The sequence below is a fragment of the Montipora foliosa genome, chromosome 1 (genome assembly GCF_036669935.1).
Source record: "Montipora foliosa isolate CH-2021 chromosome 1, ASM3666993v2, whole genome shotgun sequence".
NCBI classification, from domain to species: Eukaryota; Metazoa; Cnidaria; class Anthozoa; order Scleractinia; family Acroporidae; genus Montipora; species Montipora foliosa.
In genome coordinates, this window is record NC_090869.1 from 661,506 (window position 1) to 674,563 (window position 13,058).

Sequence of the window (13,058 nt, forward strand, 5' to 3'; positions counted from 1 at the left end):
GTCCTGGACTTTTGGAATGTGAAGCTTTCCAAAATTTATGCAATTTTGTATGGGGTAATTGATTCTCTTTGAAACAATACAATCATGTACTGTAGGTCTCATGCTATTAACAATGATAATTAACACTAATAATAGCAGTGATAATTTCATACCAAGGAAATTTGCTGAGAATATTGCTTTTTGTTATGACAGGTCGCTGGTCACCAGGCACACCAATAATGGCCAGCCCTCAAGGTCTGTAAATGATTTTTCAAAGTTTAACCCATTGAGTCCTGAATGCACCCACCCCACCACCCCCCCCCCCCATTCCTTGATGAGTGAAATCTTGCTCCCGACTATGACGTTGTGACCAGCTGTCACCTGTTTCAGACCCAGCAAGTACTGGAAGTGAATCCATGTATGCAATGATGAAGTCTGTCCCTGGAGGAAGCATTCCAGCAGTAATAATTTTATTCTCTTTGCGTACATGTACATTAATATTATTTTATTTTCTATTGTTTTCCCAAGGATTGCCCCAATACCCACCCTTAGTCCTTTGTTTCCTGTCAGTGTGTTTGCCATACCGTCGTGCAAGTTTTTGTTTTCTGTTGCAGTACATGGGAGGTGGTCCTGAACCCCCGCTACCTCTAGGAGCCCAGGAGGCCCCTCTAGTCATGAATGATAAGAGAGAGTTGAAATAACAAATTATGTATTTATTAACTGGAACTGGCCCCCATTGAGGAGTAAAATTGTTTGGTGTTAGACAGAGTAAAATGTTTTAAGTGTCATTCTTACGAATGAAAAGATTAAGTTTGGTGCTTACTAATTCAAAGGTAGTTTTGCGTGGTTGTATGAATATGCGGGAAAAGCTGGTCTTAACAAGTGTTATAGAAATCTAAAAAGAAAATTGAGGGGAACCAGGCATTTAAATTCAAAGATAATTGATCAAGAATATTTGTTAAGAGCTTTAAAATACAAATCACTGTATTGTGTTCCTTTCCAAATTGAAGCTTAATTATCTCTGAAAAATGCATGGTTACCCCCCAGTTTTTTTTTTTTTGGATACCAAGAGCACTTGCTAAGTTTGGCTTTCTCCGCATAGTTTTAAGGGGCACAAAAATATCCCTGCATTAGTGATACCGATAGGAAATCAGAGTATCTGGAAATGCGCCGGACGTATGTACAGTAACAATAGTAGGCACCATCCTTAAAAGAATGTTCCAAGGAATTAATCACTAGCTTACTGGCTTAACTATGCTCAGGCTAGGAATCTTGATGAAGTATTGTTACTTTTGTATAGTTCGACTCACAACCATATTTGGTAAATCATATGATCAAAACAGAGAATGCCTAAAAACTCAGCGAGTTAACTGTTCTTCACAAATTTTTAATGCAACAGTATGAGAACATCCTGACACAAAATGGATTTTACAAATTATTTCTCAAAAAAATTATGTCACAAGGCCCTCCTTTGATACACTTTTCAAAATAAGAGTTCCATTTGTTTTTGTCCAATTAGAAATTCCATGCTACAATTCACAAAAAATGATGGGATGGTTGCCATATGGTGAAAAAACTGCCTCTTCCTTTCGTTTCCTGGGAGCTTTTACCTGTTTTTCACTGAAATGCATGGCACCTTCTGATTGAAGTAATGTCAGATTTCCATAATCGAAATTTAAGATTCTTCATAGAACCATCCATGCAACCTTTTTGTAGGACTCTTTGACTAAAAATCTTCCTTAGCAACCATTGTCTTTCTGTAGTTAAGTGTCAACCCCCTTAAACATTCAAAAAACTCAATGTGGTGGAGGTTGATACAATCTGTTACTCTACTCAAACCAGCTGCTTATTTAAAATTCTATTGAAACCCCTGGACTTTCCAATAATCAATGTGTTAACCCTTTCCTGCCTGAGGGGGGCCCCATTGATGAGTAAAGTTGTCTGGCATTAGACAGAGTGAAATCTAGAGGTGCCACTCTTGGGTCAGGAATGGGTTTAAATGGGGACATTTTTTGAGTGGACCTAATTGATGTTGTTGGCCGTTTCCTGCCTGATCTGTTTTGATTGTTACTGTGAAACAACCCGCACTTTCATCCTTGTTTTATTTTCAAACAAGACGGAGAATGTTCAGGTACTTCTGTAATGATGTTCATTGATGATTGTAAAGTATCATTTTGTTTCAGATTCAAACCCTGATATGGATGGCCTTCCTAAGGTATTTATACAGTAACTTTCTTGTAAAATTGCATGTAGCTTCATTTCTTGTTATTTGCTCATGAGTTTCTAAAAAATGGCAGCTCCATTGCTTGACTGATACCTTTTTATGGATCTCCTCTTTCTTGTTGTTGATGCCTTCATCTTCAAGTAAACTGCAGAATACCCGACCAGTCTTGTGTTCTTGTACATAGCTCTCCGTAACGTAGATCTCGTGTTCATGTTTATTGTTTTGTTGAAAGTTGGATTTTTATATCACTAACTTAAACGATTTAATTTGATTTTAAAGAAGACTGCATGTCTTTAAGGAGGGAAGGGTTAATGAGCGAAATTTGATAGCGTTTGATGTAACTGACCTGTACATGACTGCTTTTGTTGTCTGTAGGATAATCAGAATGATCACAATCCTGGTACCCCTGGGGACGGGGATGGACAGTTTGGCAATTTACTGCCATTCTCACAAGATAATGTAAGTGTGTTCTTTTCTGATAATTTTAGGGTTAAAATTCTGGTCGATTATCAATTAAGATATTTGAAGCGGGAAGCCGTAACTTAGAAGAAATCTAATGAAAAGGAAGATCGTTATCTTAGACATAACGAGGAGTATTGTCCTCATCCCATATTCGAAAAGAAAAAAGAAATATCGCTATGTTAAACATAATCAAGTGTCCTCATCCCTTAAATCAGACCCGTAATGATAGTCGGGGAGCCACAAATGTGACCCGTATGCGTTAATTGCATGAGGTAATCATTAAACCATGTGAACATTAGCACTTAAAAACTGACACGGAGCACTGTGTGAAGCTATTTTATTAAAGATTTCAGTTGGAACACATGTACAACCAGGTTTTAACCAAAACTTGTTTCGATAGAGCCTGTTTTTTCACTTGACAGGTTGAACTTTGCACATTAACAAATGTTACGTGAAAGATCGCCAAACAAATTTTGCGGAAGGTCTGGGTTTAAATTCTGTGGAGTTAGTTCATTTGTTGAAAATGGTGTAGCTACCGCGCCTGGAATTTCAGACCTTGTTTCTATTTTCTTGGGGCCAAGTAGAAACAAAGGCCTGGAAAGTCATCCTAATGAATAATAAATAATATGGTTAAATGATCCTGGGTGGAATCCATGTTCGTCCAGCGTCGAAGACTGACGATCCGTTTTCCTTTTTCCTCCGTTATGACAACAGACATTAAATCAATAGCTGTCAAAATACACCGACAACTGTATCAACCATACTCTATTCGCTCTCCTGCCAGACACTTGAAAAGGTTGACCCGCTCGGAAATTCTGGAAGAATGCCATATGCGTTTGTCGTATCCTATCGGGAACATTTCTTTACTTCTTTACCACGGACTGCTCTTGTCAGAGCCGCAAATCTTAGAAATAGGTCAAAGTACGTCATCTGAACCCAACAGACCATGTGACTGGTGGAATGAGAAAATTAAATGACCGACTGACAATAGTTGCTCCGTTTCCGGTGTACCGTAAGAGTTGTACGGGCTCCACCCTGGATGATCACCAGAAAGTGACATTTAGGTTAAAAGGTCGAATGCGGAGGTTGTAAGCCCGAAAATTGCGCATTTTATTTTTTTTGAAAGTGAAGGCAACGGTTACCTTTGTGTGACTCTTCATGTCCTCGTTCGTTAAATCTGGAACACAAATGCGTTTCACCTTATTCCAAAATGACTGTCATTCTGATACCCTTTTTTTGTTCAAGTCATTTCCAGATGCTTCTGATCAAAATTCAGAAAGTCAGTAAATAGCGGCCGTTTTGGAATTAGGCCAATGAAACATGAAGATGTATAGCTTTCATTTCCATATTAATAATATAAATTGAAAAAAATTGTCAATTCTGATTGTCTAAGAGAAATGCAGTTTTCAGGTGACACAGCGCAGAAAATAAGCAATTCTTTGCAAAAACAAGTATGAAACCAAGCATTCTGATTGGTCAGTGAGCAAAGACAGTCACAAAAAGCCAATCAAATCCGAGCCCTAGATGTCGCAGTTTTTGTGTAATTGCGTGATTCTCTGCTTAACCATTCCGACTTTTTTCATGTATATTTTTAATAAGTAATCATGAATAAGTAATCAAATGATTTTTCTTGTGCTATTTGGAATACATAAGAATTTTTTTTTTTCGAAGACTACAGATTGCACTCGCCCTACGGTATCTTGCAATTTTCACCTTTGAAAGAATTTATTATTGCTTATTTTTTCATTACGTCATCGTGGCCATGTTGGTGGACAAGAACAAAAGATCTCTGATTTGCTCCTTTTGTTCTTCCACCATGCAGCACTTGTACTTCACATCATTGTTATCTTCGTCTCTAAGAAATATATAATAACCCAAGTTATTCGCGCATTTTGATTGTTTCTTGCCTATGATCTATTAGAGGACAGACGCACGATTGACGTCACCATCTCAAAGTTTTCCGAATAAAGTTTAATTCTTTATCATATAAAACAAATAGATTCCATGTTGCCATGCGTCTGTTCAGTAATAGATCACAGAAGACGACGTCAAACTGTGGTAAGAACATCAGTGACACATTCGGCTATCGCCTCGTGTGCCAATCTATTTGTTAATTAGCCTGCTTGCAGGCAGTTGATGTACTTTTCTTTAGAGAGCGTGTGGAAACGTAACCTTTTCACATTCTCTCTAAGGAAAGTATGCCTGATCGCAGGTTATTGTCGCCACGAAACACGTATCAGACGCCATATTGGAAGAGTGTGGAAAAGGTCTTGGCCGGGTGACAAAACGACGGGTTGTGGAGTGAGAAGAGCGGAGAGAAAAACCGCCTGTCCGAACACCAGCTTTTTCTCGGTAGCTGCGTCCATCAGCGGACGCGGCTTCTAATTGGTTGGCTCGAATGGTTTAAATCTCTCCGCTCTTCTTACTCCCCACCCCGTCGTTTTGTCACCCGGCCCAGACCTATCCCACGCTCTTCCAAATATGGTGTTTCGTGGCGACAACAACATCTACCACCTGCAGGCAGGCTATTAAGACATGGTCATTCATTCATTTAATTAGTTGTTATTATTAATTAATTATTTAATTAATTAATTTACATGAGATCACGCACTTGGGCCAATATATTGCGTTCTTCACTGAATGCGGCTCGTAACTTGAACAAGCAGCGTTCCATGGTCTGGTGGTTAAATGGGAGAAACCTTTTTAAGAGACGCAAAATGAGTTCAGTATCAACTGTATTTAGCACTGGGGTACAAATTGGGGACACTTGACAGAAATCAAATCCAATTTAAAAGCTCCCGGAGGGTAGTAGAGAACCAACAAGCTTTCTAACTCTGATTTGAAACGCGAAATGTTGTTTGCTTCTGTGAAAGTTGGGTGACCAACAAATAGGCAACATGTTCTCGAGAGTGGAATTACGATAATCATATAATATCACCCAGCGTTGAATATATGATAATCATAATTACATGCCATATGCACTGGTCTAAGTCCCAGGACTTGTAGCAGATAAAAAGAAAAAAAAGGTAAAAGTATTCCCTGGACAGGATTTGAACACGGAGCTTCGGCTTAGAGGAACAGCTTCTATTCACTAGACCACGATGAACAAGTTACAAAGTTTCTACAATACGTATTTGTTATTTGTTGCCTGTTATCTAGATTAGGATCACAATAATTCATCAATGATTGAGCCTTAGCCCTAATTTCAAAATGGTTAGCTTTGTTTTAAGTGTGGTCGGACCTTTCTCGTTAGTTGTCTAAAATAACTTCTTAGCGAGTGTTATCGCACGTTAAAAGCCCGGTCTTATCACAAATAAATTAGATTATTGTGTTTAAAAATGTTGTCTAAGCAAACGGCGACTCGGTGGTTTAGTGGTTCAGGGCGGTGACAGGTGAGCTAATAATCGTAGCTTCCAGTCCCGAGTCCGGATATCTGGGTTGAATTTTAAAAGAAAAACGTTCAATTCCCAGAATTCGTTTCCAACTGTCAGTGTCATGAAATAATGTTAATTGTATATTCAAAGCCGGTTGATACTATATGATTATCGTTATACCAGTCTCGAGGATGACTTGAAATTGGCCAGTTTCGTATTCTCGCGGTTAGACTGAATCTAGCATGAAATGGAGGCTAATGCAGGGGAAATAATATGAAAAGATTCCCCCGCCACACATTTGCCTTCACTTCATGCTGGATCCGACCCAATCATTAGAATACGAAACTGGCCTAATCCACGCCTTGAAAACAACCATAGGTCATCTGACGCCATAACCACTTGTAAAAAATGATTCATACGTGTATCACACTTCTTTCGTCGTTCGGTTGAACGTACTCTAATCCCCACTTGCACCATGCTCCTCGCGGTCTGTGGCAGTGTCCTGTTTGCTGATCGCTCGGAGTGCGTGGACAATCGTGCCCCCACCCTTTTTTTTCTCCATTCGTGTCACCCCATGCAGTGGTTTGTAATACTTTAATTCTTATTTGTTTGCAGACATTTCCAAGTTAGAGTACTGACCCCTAACTGGCTTTTAAAGTGAGTTTATGAATTATGTAAACGTTGATAGTACGTAAACATTGAAAGCATGAAATTGTGTTTTATCCGTGGTTAGAGCTTACAAATGACTTATGGTTGACAAAATAGGCCGTCCTAAATTTGCAGTCAATGGACTTAAGTGTTCCTCCTACAATTATTGAATATACCGGCGTATGTTTTTTTCTGAGCGCACTTTTTTCAATCCAAGTTTGTAGTGACCTCATTAGTTAGTGGGATGGCCCTTCGGTTTATTACCATTGTCCAAGTGATCAGGGGTGGATTTATAAAGCTTTCTCAAAATCATTAATAATTCACCAACCAAGTCGACCAATCACAGGATGTATACCACCACATCACGTAGATGTATTTTCATACGTGGCCCAATAAAAATGTTGATGAAACCTTAGCGATCTAGATACGATATCCAAATCTCTTATAATTTTTCTGTGCCATCTCTAGCTAGAAAAACAAAACGAAACAATAGTCGGCCAGTCGTTCGAGAATTGAATCAAGAACTTGTGCTTCGTGTTTTGAAATTCCAAGCAGTAAGTACTCTGCCTTCGGCGTCATGCTTTCATCTGTTTCTTAGTGTTTGGAACCTCGGATAAAACATTCCCACTCGTTATTGATATGTTACTTCTAATATGATCCAACTTGATCAGCATCCTCGCAGATGATGGTGCGTGTTGAACTTATCGACATCCTTTAGCCAAATATTGACACGGTTACTCTTACCTCTCCATCTGTCTTTCATCGGAAAAGACAACGTTGTTCCATTATTCGTTTACAGTCGTTGTCATGCGAATTAACCAAATAAATCCAAATCTGCAGTTACTCAGGAGAAAAAAAAACTATCAGGTCGCAAAAAAATATTCAATTTATTTTCCTCTCTGTGCTAATTCCACGAACAGGAAATGGCACACACTTCTGGACAGATAAACAACATGCTGTTTTCAAAGAACTATCACAATGCAAAGCAGTCTATGACGTCAGCCCGGTGTTAGGCTCGTTCCTCTTCTTTGCTTGGTCGTAGATCAAATTACAGCTTTTAGGAGCCTCTAATACTGTGTTCATACTTGGCCGAAACAGGATTAGTCTGACCACGAATGAAACATGTTTCGTTATGAAAAGTGTTCCCATCAGACAGTGCAAGGCGCGAATCATGGTTGAAACATGATTATTCTGAGCATGATTGAAACAACCTCACGAGGTAGTTTCAATCATGATCCGACCAAACACGTTCAAAATGGCGGATTGATGGGAGAGGAGGCAACTGCCCAAAAGAACCAAAATTGGGGCTATTAGGAGGCTAAATGTCTAGTTGCAATATGGGCCGACGAAGAAATATAACGGCAATTATCGGCGATTGTTGCAAATGAGCTTGTGGAAAACGGAATATCTTGTAACGAGGAAAGCGCAAATGCCGTCTCCTCATTAAACGCTGCATAGCCCTCCTCCTCCAAACAGCTGGAAATTTAACACTAAACCAAAGAATGAATGCAACTGTTACAGAAGTTTCCAGGTCCAATCTACAGCTGAAATGTAAAAAAAATTATGCGATTGTCATGAAACAGCATAAGTTACACACCAATGCATGAAACGTATTTCACACGGACATCTGGTGTGAACGACCCAATAAAAAACATGTTTCGGCGAAGCATGTTTCCTTGAAACATGTTTACTCTAATCATGTTTCGGCTTTAATTTGAACACAGCTTAAAACAGTGACTTTGAAGGAGAGAGTATAGCGAACCAAAAAATTAATGTTTGACCAGTGCAGAGACTTGTTAAGTAGAGAGGGCAGTGCATGGAGCAGTCTAGAAATATCTCTGAATCGAAAGCTCCTTTTTAGTTTTTGTTTGTTCGTTTTATTTAATGAGAGCGTTAATTTCCTTTCAGGATCACTGTGAATCGGTTGCGATCTTAAAGATCAAAGAAAGCATGCAAGGAGAAGCAAGAAGATTTGAAAATGTCGATGGAAGGACGGACCATCAAGGAGAGTTTTTCATGCAATAACAACTAGAGAACTTTCGCCTTTGTATATTTGCCAACCACTACCCAAAGATTTGTAGAAAACAACTGTACTTGATCTACGGAGTTTGCATTGAGAGAACAACCCTGCTATCGCTAAACGCCTTCTTCTCTTGTGCCAGGGAAGACGAGTCCAAAGTAGATGTCTCTAAATTAAGGGTATATTATACAGAAAGGGAAATATGTTTGTATAGTCCATCGCTTACGTTGTGGCTTATAATTAATAATATACGGACAGTTGTTGGGTGTTTGTATAGAATAATAAGCGAGTTCTTTGGGACAAGAAAGCTTTCATATCTTATCAGGAATGAATGAGTTTCCTGCTTCGGTGTAGAGTACAATAAGGGACAAAAGGGATCCAAGCCACGTGCTTAAAAGCTGGTTGACCCAGATTTCTTTCTTGACCTCAAACGCGTTAAACACGTGACCAACACATGATGGGCTCGTCACGCCTTGGTGACGATTCTTTCTATTTATCCATCGCGTGCTGTAACGTTGTTAACGCTTAGTGAATTCTAGTTCCTTCTTAGTGGTTCGGGTCAAAGTCACGTAACGCCCCTCGGGTGAGGACTGCTGCCCGAGTGGCTCCGAAGGAGACTAAGTAACATGTTCCAAATGAAGGAAAAACTTTGTGCAAATGGTTGCTTCGCCTTCTCAAGAAAAGTTTAAAACCGGATTATTTTGTGAGACTTGTACCTTGGTGCTCCGTAAAACTTGAGCGCAAGCAGGTGGTCGATGCGTTGGCGCCCAGCGGACCCAGTGATTGGTAAGCTTCTGATTTACACTGAAAAATCGAGGAGCTGTTTGGAATGAAACCTTAAGCTCACCCCAAGTTTTCCGCAAGGTTTATATTTTGCTTCGTCTTTTAACGTGCATGAAGACGGCTAGTTATCCAATTTGCACGTTTACCTCCAATGTGCATCAAGTCTCCTTATTTCACGCATATTAGGGAAACGGTCCTTACCGTAAGGTGTCCGCACGTAACAAGAGCGAATCAGTGATTGGCATGATACGAGCGAGCGCGCGAGTCAGGTCTTTTTGGTCTGCTTAGTTTAATTAAACGGTGACTCCAGATCGTTGGCCAGTCAAGAACCACAGTCTTGATTTTATGATGCGCTTGTTTGTGATTGGTGTTGTAGCGTGAAAGGACTGCTGTGGAACAAGGCGGGCTTTTGCGTGCTCGGAGGATTAATTCTATCAAACGTACGGGACCTATATTGTAACGTTCGCCAACCAACAAATCTTGCGACTCGTTTAGGAAAGTAGTAAATTAAACATTTTTTGTTTCTGAACGAAATATCGGGGGGAGGGCGGGTCTTGGGTACCAAATAGGTCCAAATGAATAGCGGACAAATAATTTGATACCTCGTTCAACCCAAAAAGGAACGCAAGGAACATACGCTTTTTTATGAAGAAGCACAAACAATACAAAAATATCTGCAAAGAAATTATTCCTTTTTGCCTAGGCCTCATGATAATGTCATAGTATGCAAAAGGTAGATCGAGCGGCCTCGAAAACGCCAAAGTCAGTGGCATACTTCCTTTGATTGCACGCGTGCCTTCGTAAAAAGCGGGTGAAAGTTATTTTTATTTTCAAAGTCGAGGCCTCGTGTTGTTCAGCACGTCAAGAGTTTAAATATGTTTTCGTCTGTAAGTCATAGAGGGTAAGAAAAAGTTGGTTATTTTATACATTGTGTCTAGATACCCGGCAGCTGGGAAGTGCTTTCAAAAAACTAGATACCCGGCAGTCAGAAATTTTGACCAATTTTCTCCAAATAGCTCGCTTAATTCCTCTAAGAACATAAGATATTTGTTTAGAAATCTCAAGCGATTATAAAAGTAGTTTTCTCCTTGTTGCACCTGTGTAGACGTTTTTGCATGGTGTACTGGCTATTCAGTGGATGACATTAATGGAATTAAATGTGATGTGGTCGGCGATGCTTATTTCCCTTTCGTAAACGGTCGTTGCCATTTGAAACGGTTGATGCCATTTTTTAGCTCTGAATTACACTCATTAGGTCTAAGAACTCAAAAGGTTGCGGTTACTGGGAGTTGTTTCTCGCTGGTCATATGAGTTCGGGTTAGGGTTCTGTTTAGGGTGAGGGCTAAGAACCCGAGTTCGGACTCTTTTTTTTCCTCCAGTTTTTCTTTTATAAATGTTTTTTTTTTTTCCTTTTTTGTCTTAATTTTTGTTAATACTTTTCTTAGTTTGTTTCTTTTAATTTTCTTTGAAGTGAAGTGTGTAGTTGACCGTTTAAATAGCATCGACCGTTTCAAATGGCAACGACCGTTTACGAAAGGGAAATTTGCGTCGGCGATTTGGTGCGTTCATTTTGGTCCTGAAAATTTGTCCATGTTTGTTTCATAAAACGGAGGGGTTTTTGAATCAGGAGCTCGCATTTAAAGATTTCCAAAAGCCGAAAAGTCCTGGGAGAAAAATTTATTTTCCAACTTGACGTTCTCGATCCCTTTGGAATTAATGAGCGCGCTTCATTCACCTTAGTTATTCGCATTTCTCGTTGCCATGTCTCCACCATAAAGGCATAGATAGCACTCCAAATGCCATATAACCTCAACAAGCGACAATTCCTCATTTCGCTCTGCCACAAGGCTAACCGCTGAAATGGTCATCCATCCAATCTTTTTGCGGTGGTAATTCGACCTTAATCACCTTGTCTTAACGCAAAAAAAAATTTCCTACGAGCTTGTATTGTGTTGTTTGCAAATAGGAATACAACTCGGTTCTCTTCTTAAGAACTGCGAGTTTCCCTTTCTAAAACATATACAGACTGGAAAGTTCCATATCACTGCAGCGCGCCGGGCACATTGTGATTATAGCTGAGTTCGATACACTTTGCCGCGACTCTGGAAGAGCTTGTGAGGGAGGGAGTTTCGCGTACATATATATTTCTCTTCTCCAGTTCAATTACTGGAGAAATGTGCCTCCCCTCAAAACGACTTCGTCACTAAGGGAACTCTTGCTTTTGTTCTCCTTTCATCATGCGAATAATTTTTCAGCTCAGTTTGTTCCCATTTGATTGCTTCCACTCAGTGTTTTGTTGAAGCCACCTGTGTTTTCTGACTTCCTCAGTTTAAACCTAAGAACAGAATTACTATTAGCAGGTGCTATTTGAACCCCAATGATTGGAATTACGTGTATTGGCCTCCACAGACGAGGCAAGTTGTCATCGACGACTGTTTACTGTCGACAAGTTAATTAAATCGACTACTTTTGATGCCAGGAAATGCGTTTCCACGAACGAAACACTTATGTCCAGGTTTGACCCTAATTAGATGCACTCCCAATTTTGACATCCAACACAAAGTGTCCCTTTAAGTCTAAGCATTTGCTACCTATTTTCAACAATAAGGTAAGGGTAAAGGTAAGCGTTATTTTTAGCTTTGGGTAAATGCAGCAGTTAATCTTTACTTAAAGAGCAGCATTTGGGGGACACTTTGTGACATAAATTGTCTGTATTCTGAGACACAAGTGATGTTGATGTTGGCGAGAAGGGCAAGGGGACACTTCGTGACGCTTATTGAAATCCGCGTGCATCTAATTAGGGTCAAACCTGGACATATCTCTGATCAGCGAAACCTTTACAAATATTTCCAATCTTTACAAATAGTTGGATCTTTGACACTCTGTATAGAGACCCACCAGACACTGCGTTCGAAGATTCCGAAATTACATTTCTTATTCTTTTCGATTCTTAACTGTCTGAGAAAAATGATTATTAGATAAATAGATTAGTTTAATTATTTTTCTTTCTCTTAGTGAATGTGCTGACTGACAAGGGTTGGTCATGTATCGTACACAACAAGCTACTGGAGGTTAACATTTTTACCACAATTGCTTGTAATCTCTCTATCTGATTGGCTAATTTTCCGTTGCCTACACGAGTCTCGTTAGTCCACAACATTTTGACCAGTGTGCTGACGAATATCGTTGTTGATAAGAGTACAGACAACGCTGAACCACTTTCGATTTGTTAAATTTATCCTTCGGGTCTTAGTTACCAGCCGTAGCAACTATTGAAACCGTTTGACTGATTAACCATCTTACCTTTTACTTTCAAATGAAGCTTCGAAAAATGAAATTGACAGCAATTATTGTAAGACTTCGGTCTTACAATATTCTTTAACACGAGCAGCTAGTCGCTAAAAAAAGTTAGTTTTTCTTTCCGTGATCGTTGATCTTGCGATGGCGCTTTATCGCGACATTCGTTGGTTTACTGAAAGATGCATTTTTCATCTCCTTACTGCAGTGTCTGGGGTGAGTCCGATCTCATCTTTAGTTAGTCACGATTATATATGAAAGCCTGCAAATA

The 13,058-nt window shown here is 39.6% G+C and overlaps 1 protein-coding gene across 5 annotated transcripts; it reads left to right on the forward strand.

Moving 5' to 3' along the window:
• Nucleotides 1–9,266, forward strand: LOC138008714 (single-stranded DNA-binding protein 3-like). 5 transcript variants are annotated; one of them, XR_011124441.1, is made up of 7 exons: nt 1–234; nt 370–659; nt 2,162–2,194; nt 2,579–2,662; nt 4,665–4,723; nt 6,655–6,696; nt 8,596–9,266. XR_011124441.1 is itself a non-coding variant. In XM_068856938.1 (6 exons), exons 1-5 carry the CDS (start codon nt 186–188, stop codon nt 6,667–6,669), a joined length of 471 nt encoding a protein of 156 aa, XP_068713039.1. In that variant the 5' UTR covers nt 1–185; the 3' UTR covers nt 6,670–6,696; nt 8,596–9,266. The 5 variants fall into 5 exon arrangements, 4 of the variants coding, with proteins under 4 accessions (XP_068713039.1, XP_068714173.1, XP_068713569.1 ...); XM_068856938.1 differs by lacking the exon at nt 4,665–4,723; XM_068858072.1 differs by lacking the exons at nt 4,665–4,723; nt 6,655–6,696 and having other exon boundaries at nt 370–440; nt 594–659.
• The last annotated feature ends 3,792 nt before the right edge of the window (nt 9,267–13,058 follow it).

What these genes read in the sequence shown, in the direction of transcription:
- LOC138008714 (XM_068856306.1), top strand. Translation starts at nt 186, where the DNA reads ATGACAGGTCGCTGGTCACCAGGCACACCAATAATGGCCAGCCCTCAA. An exon ending in AATAATGGCCAGCCCTCAAG is followed by an intron (nt 235 to 369) that starts GTCTGTAAATGA and finishes CACCTGTTTCAG; the next exon opens with ACCCAGCAAGTACTGGAAGT. An exon ending in TGCCATTCTCACAAGATAAT is followed by an intron (nt 2,663 to 8,595) that starts GTAAGTGTGTTC and finishes ATTTCCTTTCAG; the next exon opens with GATCACTGTGAATCGGTTGC.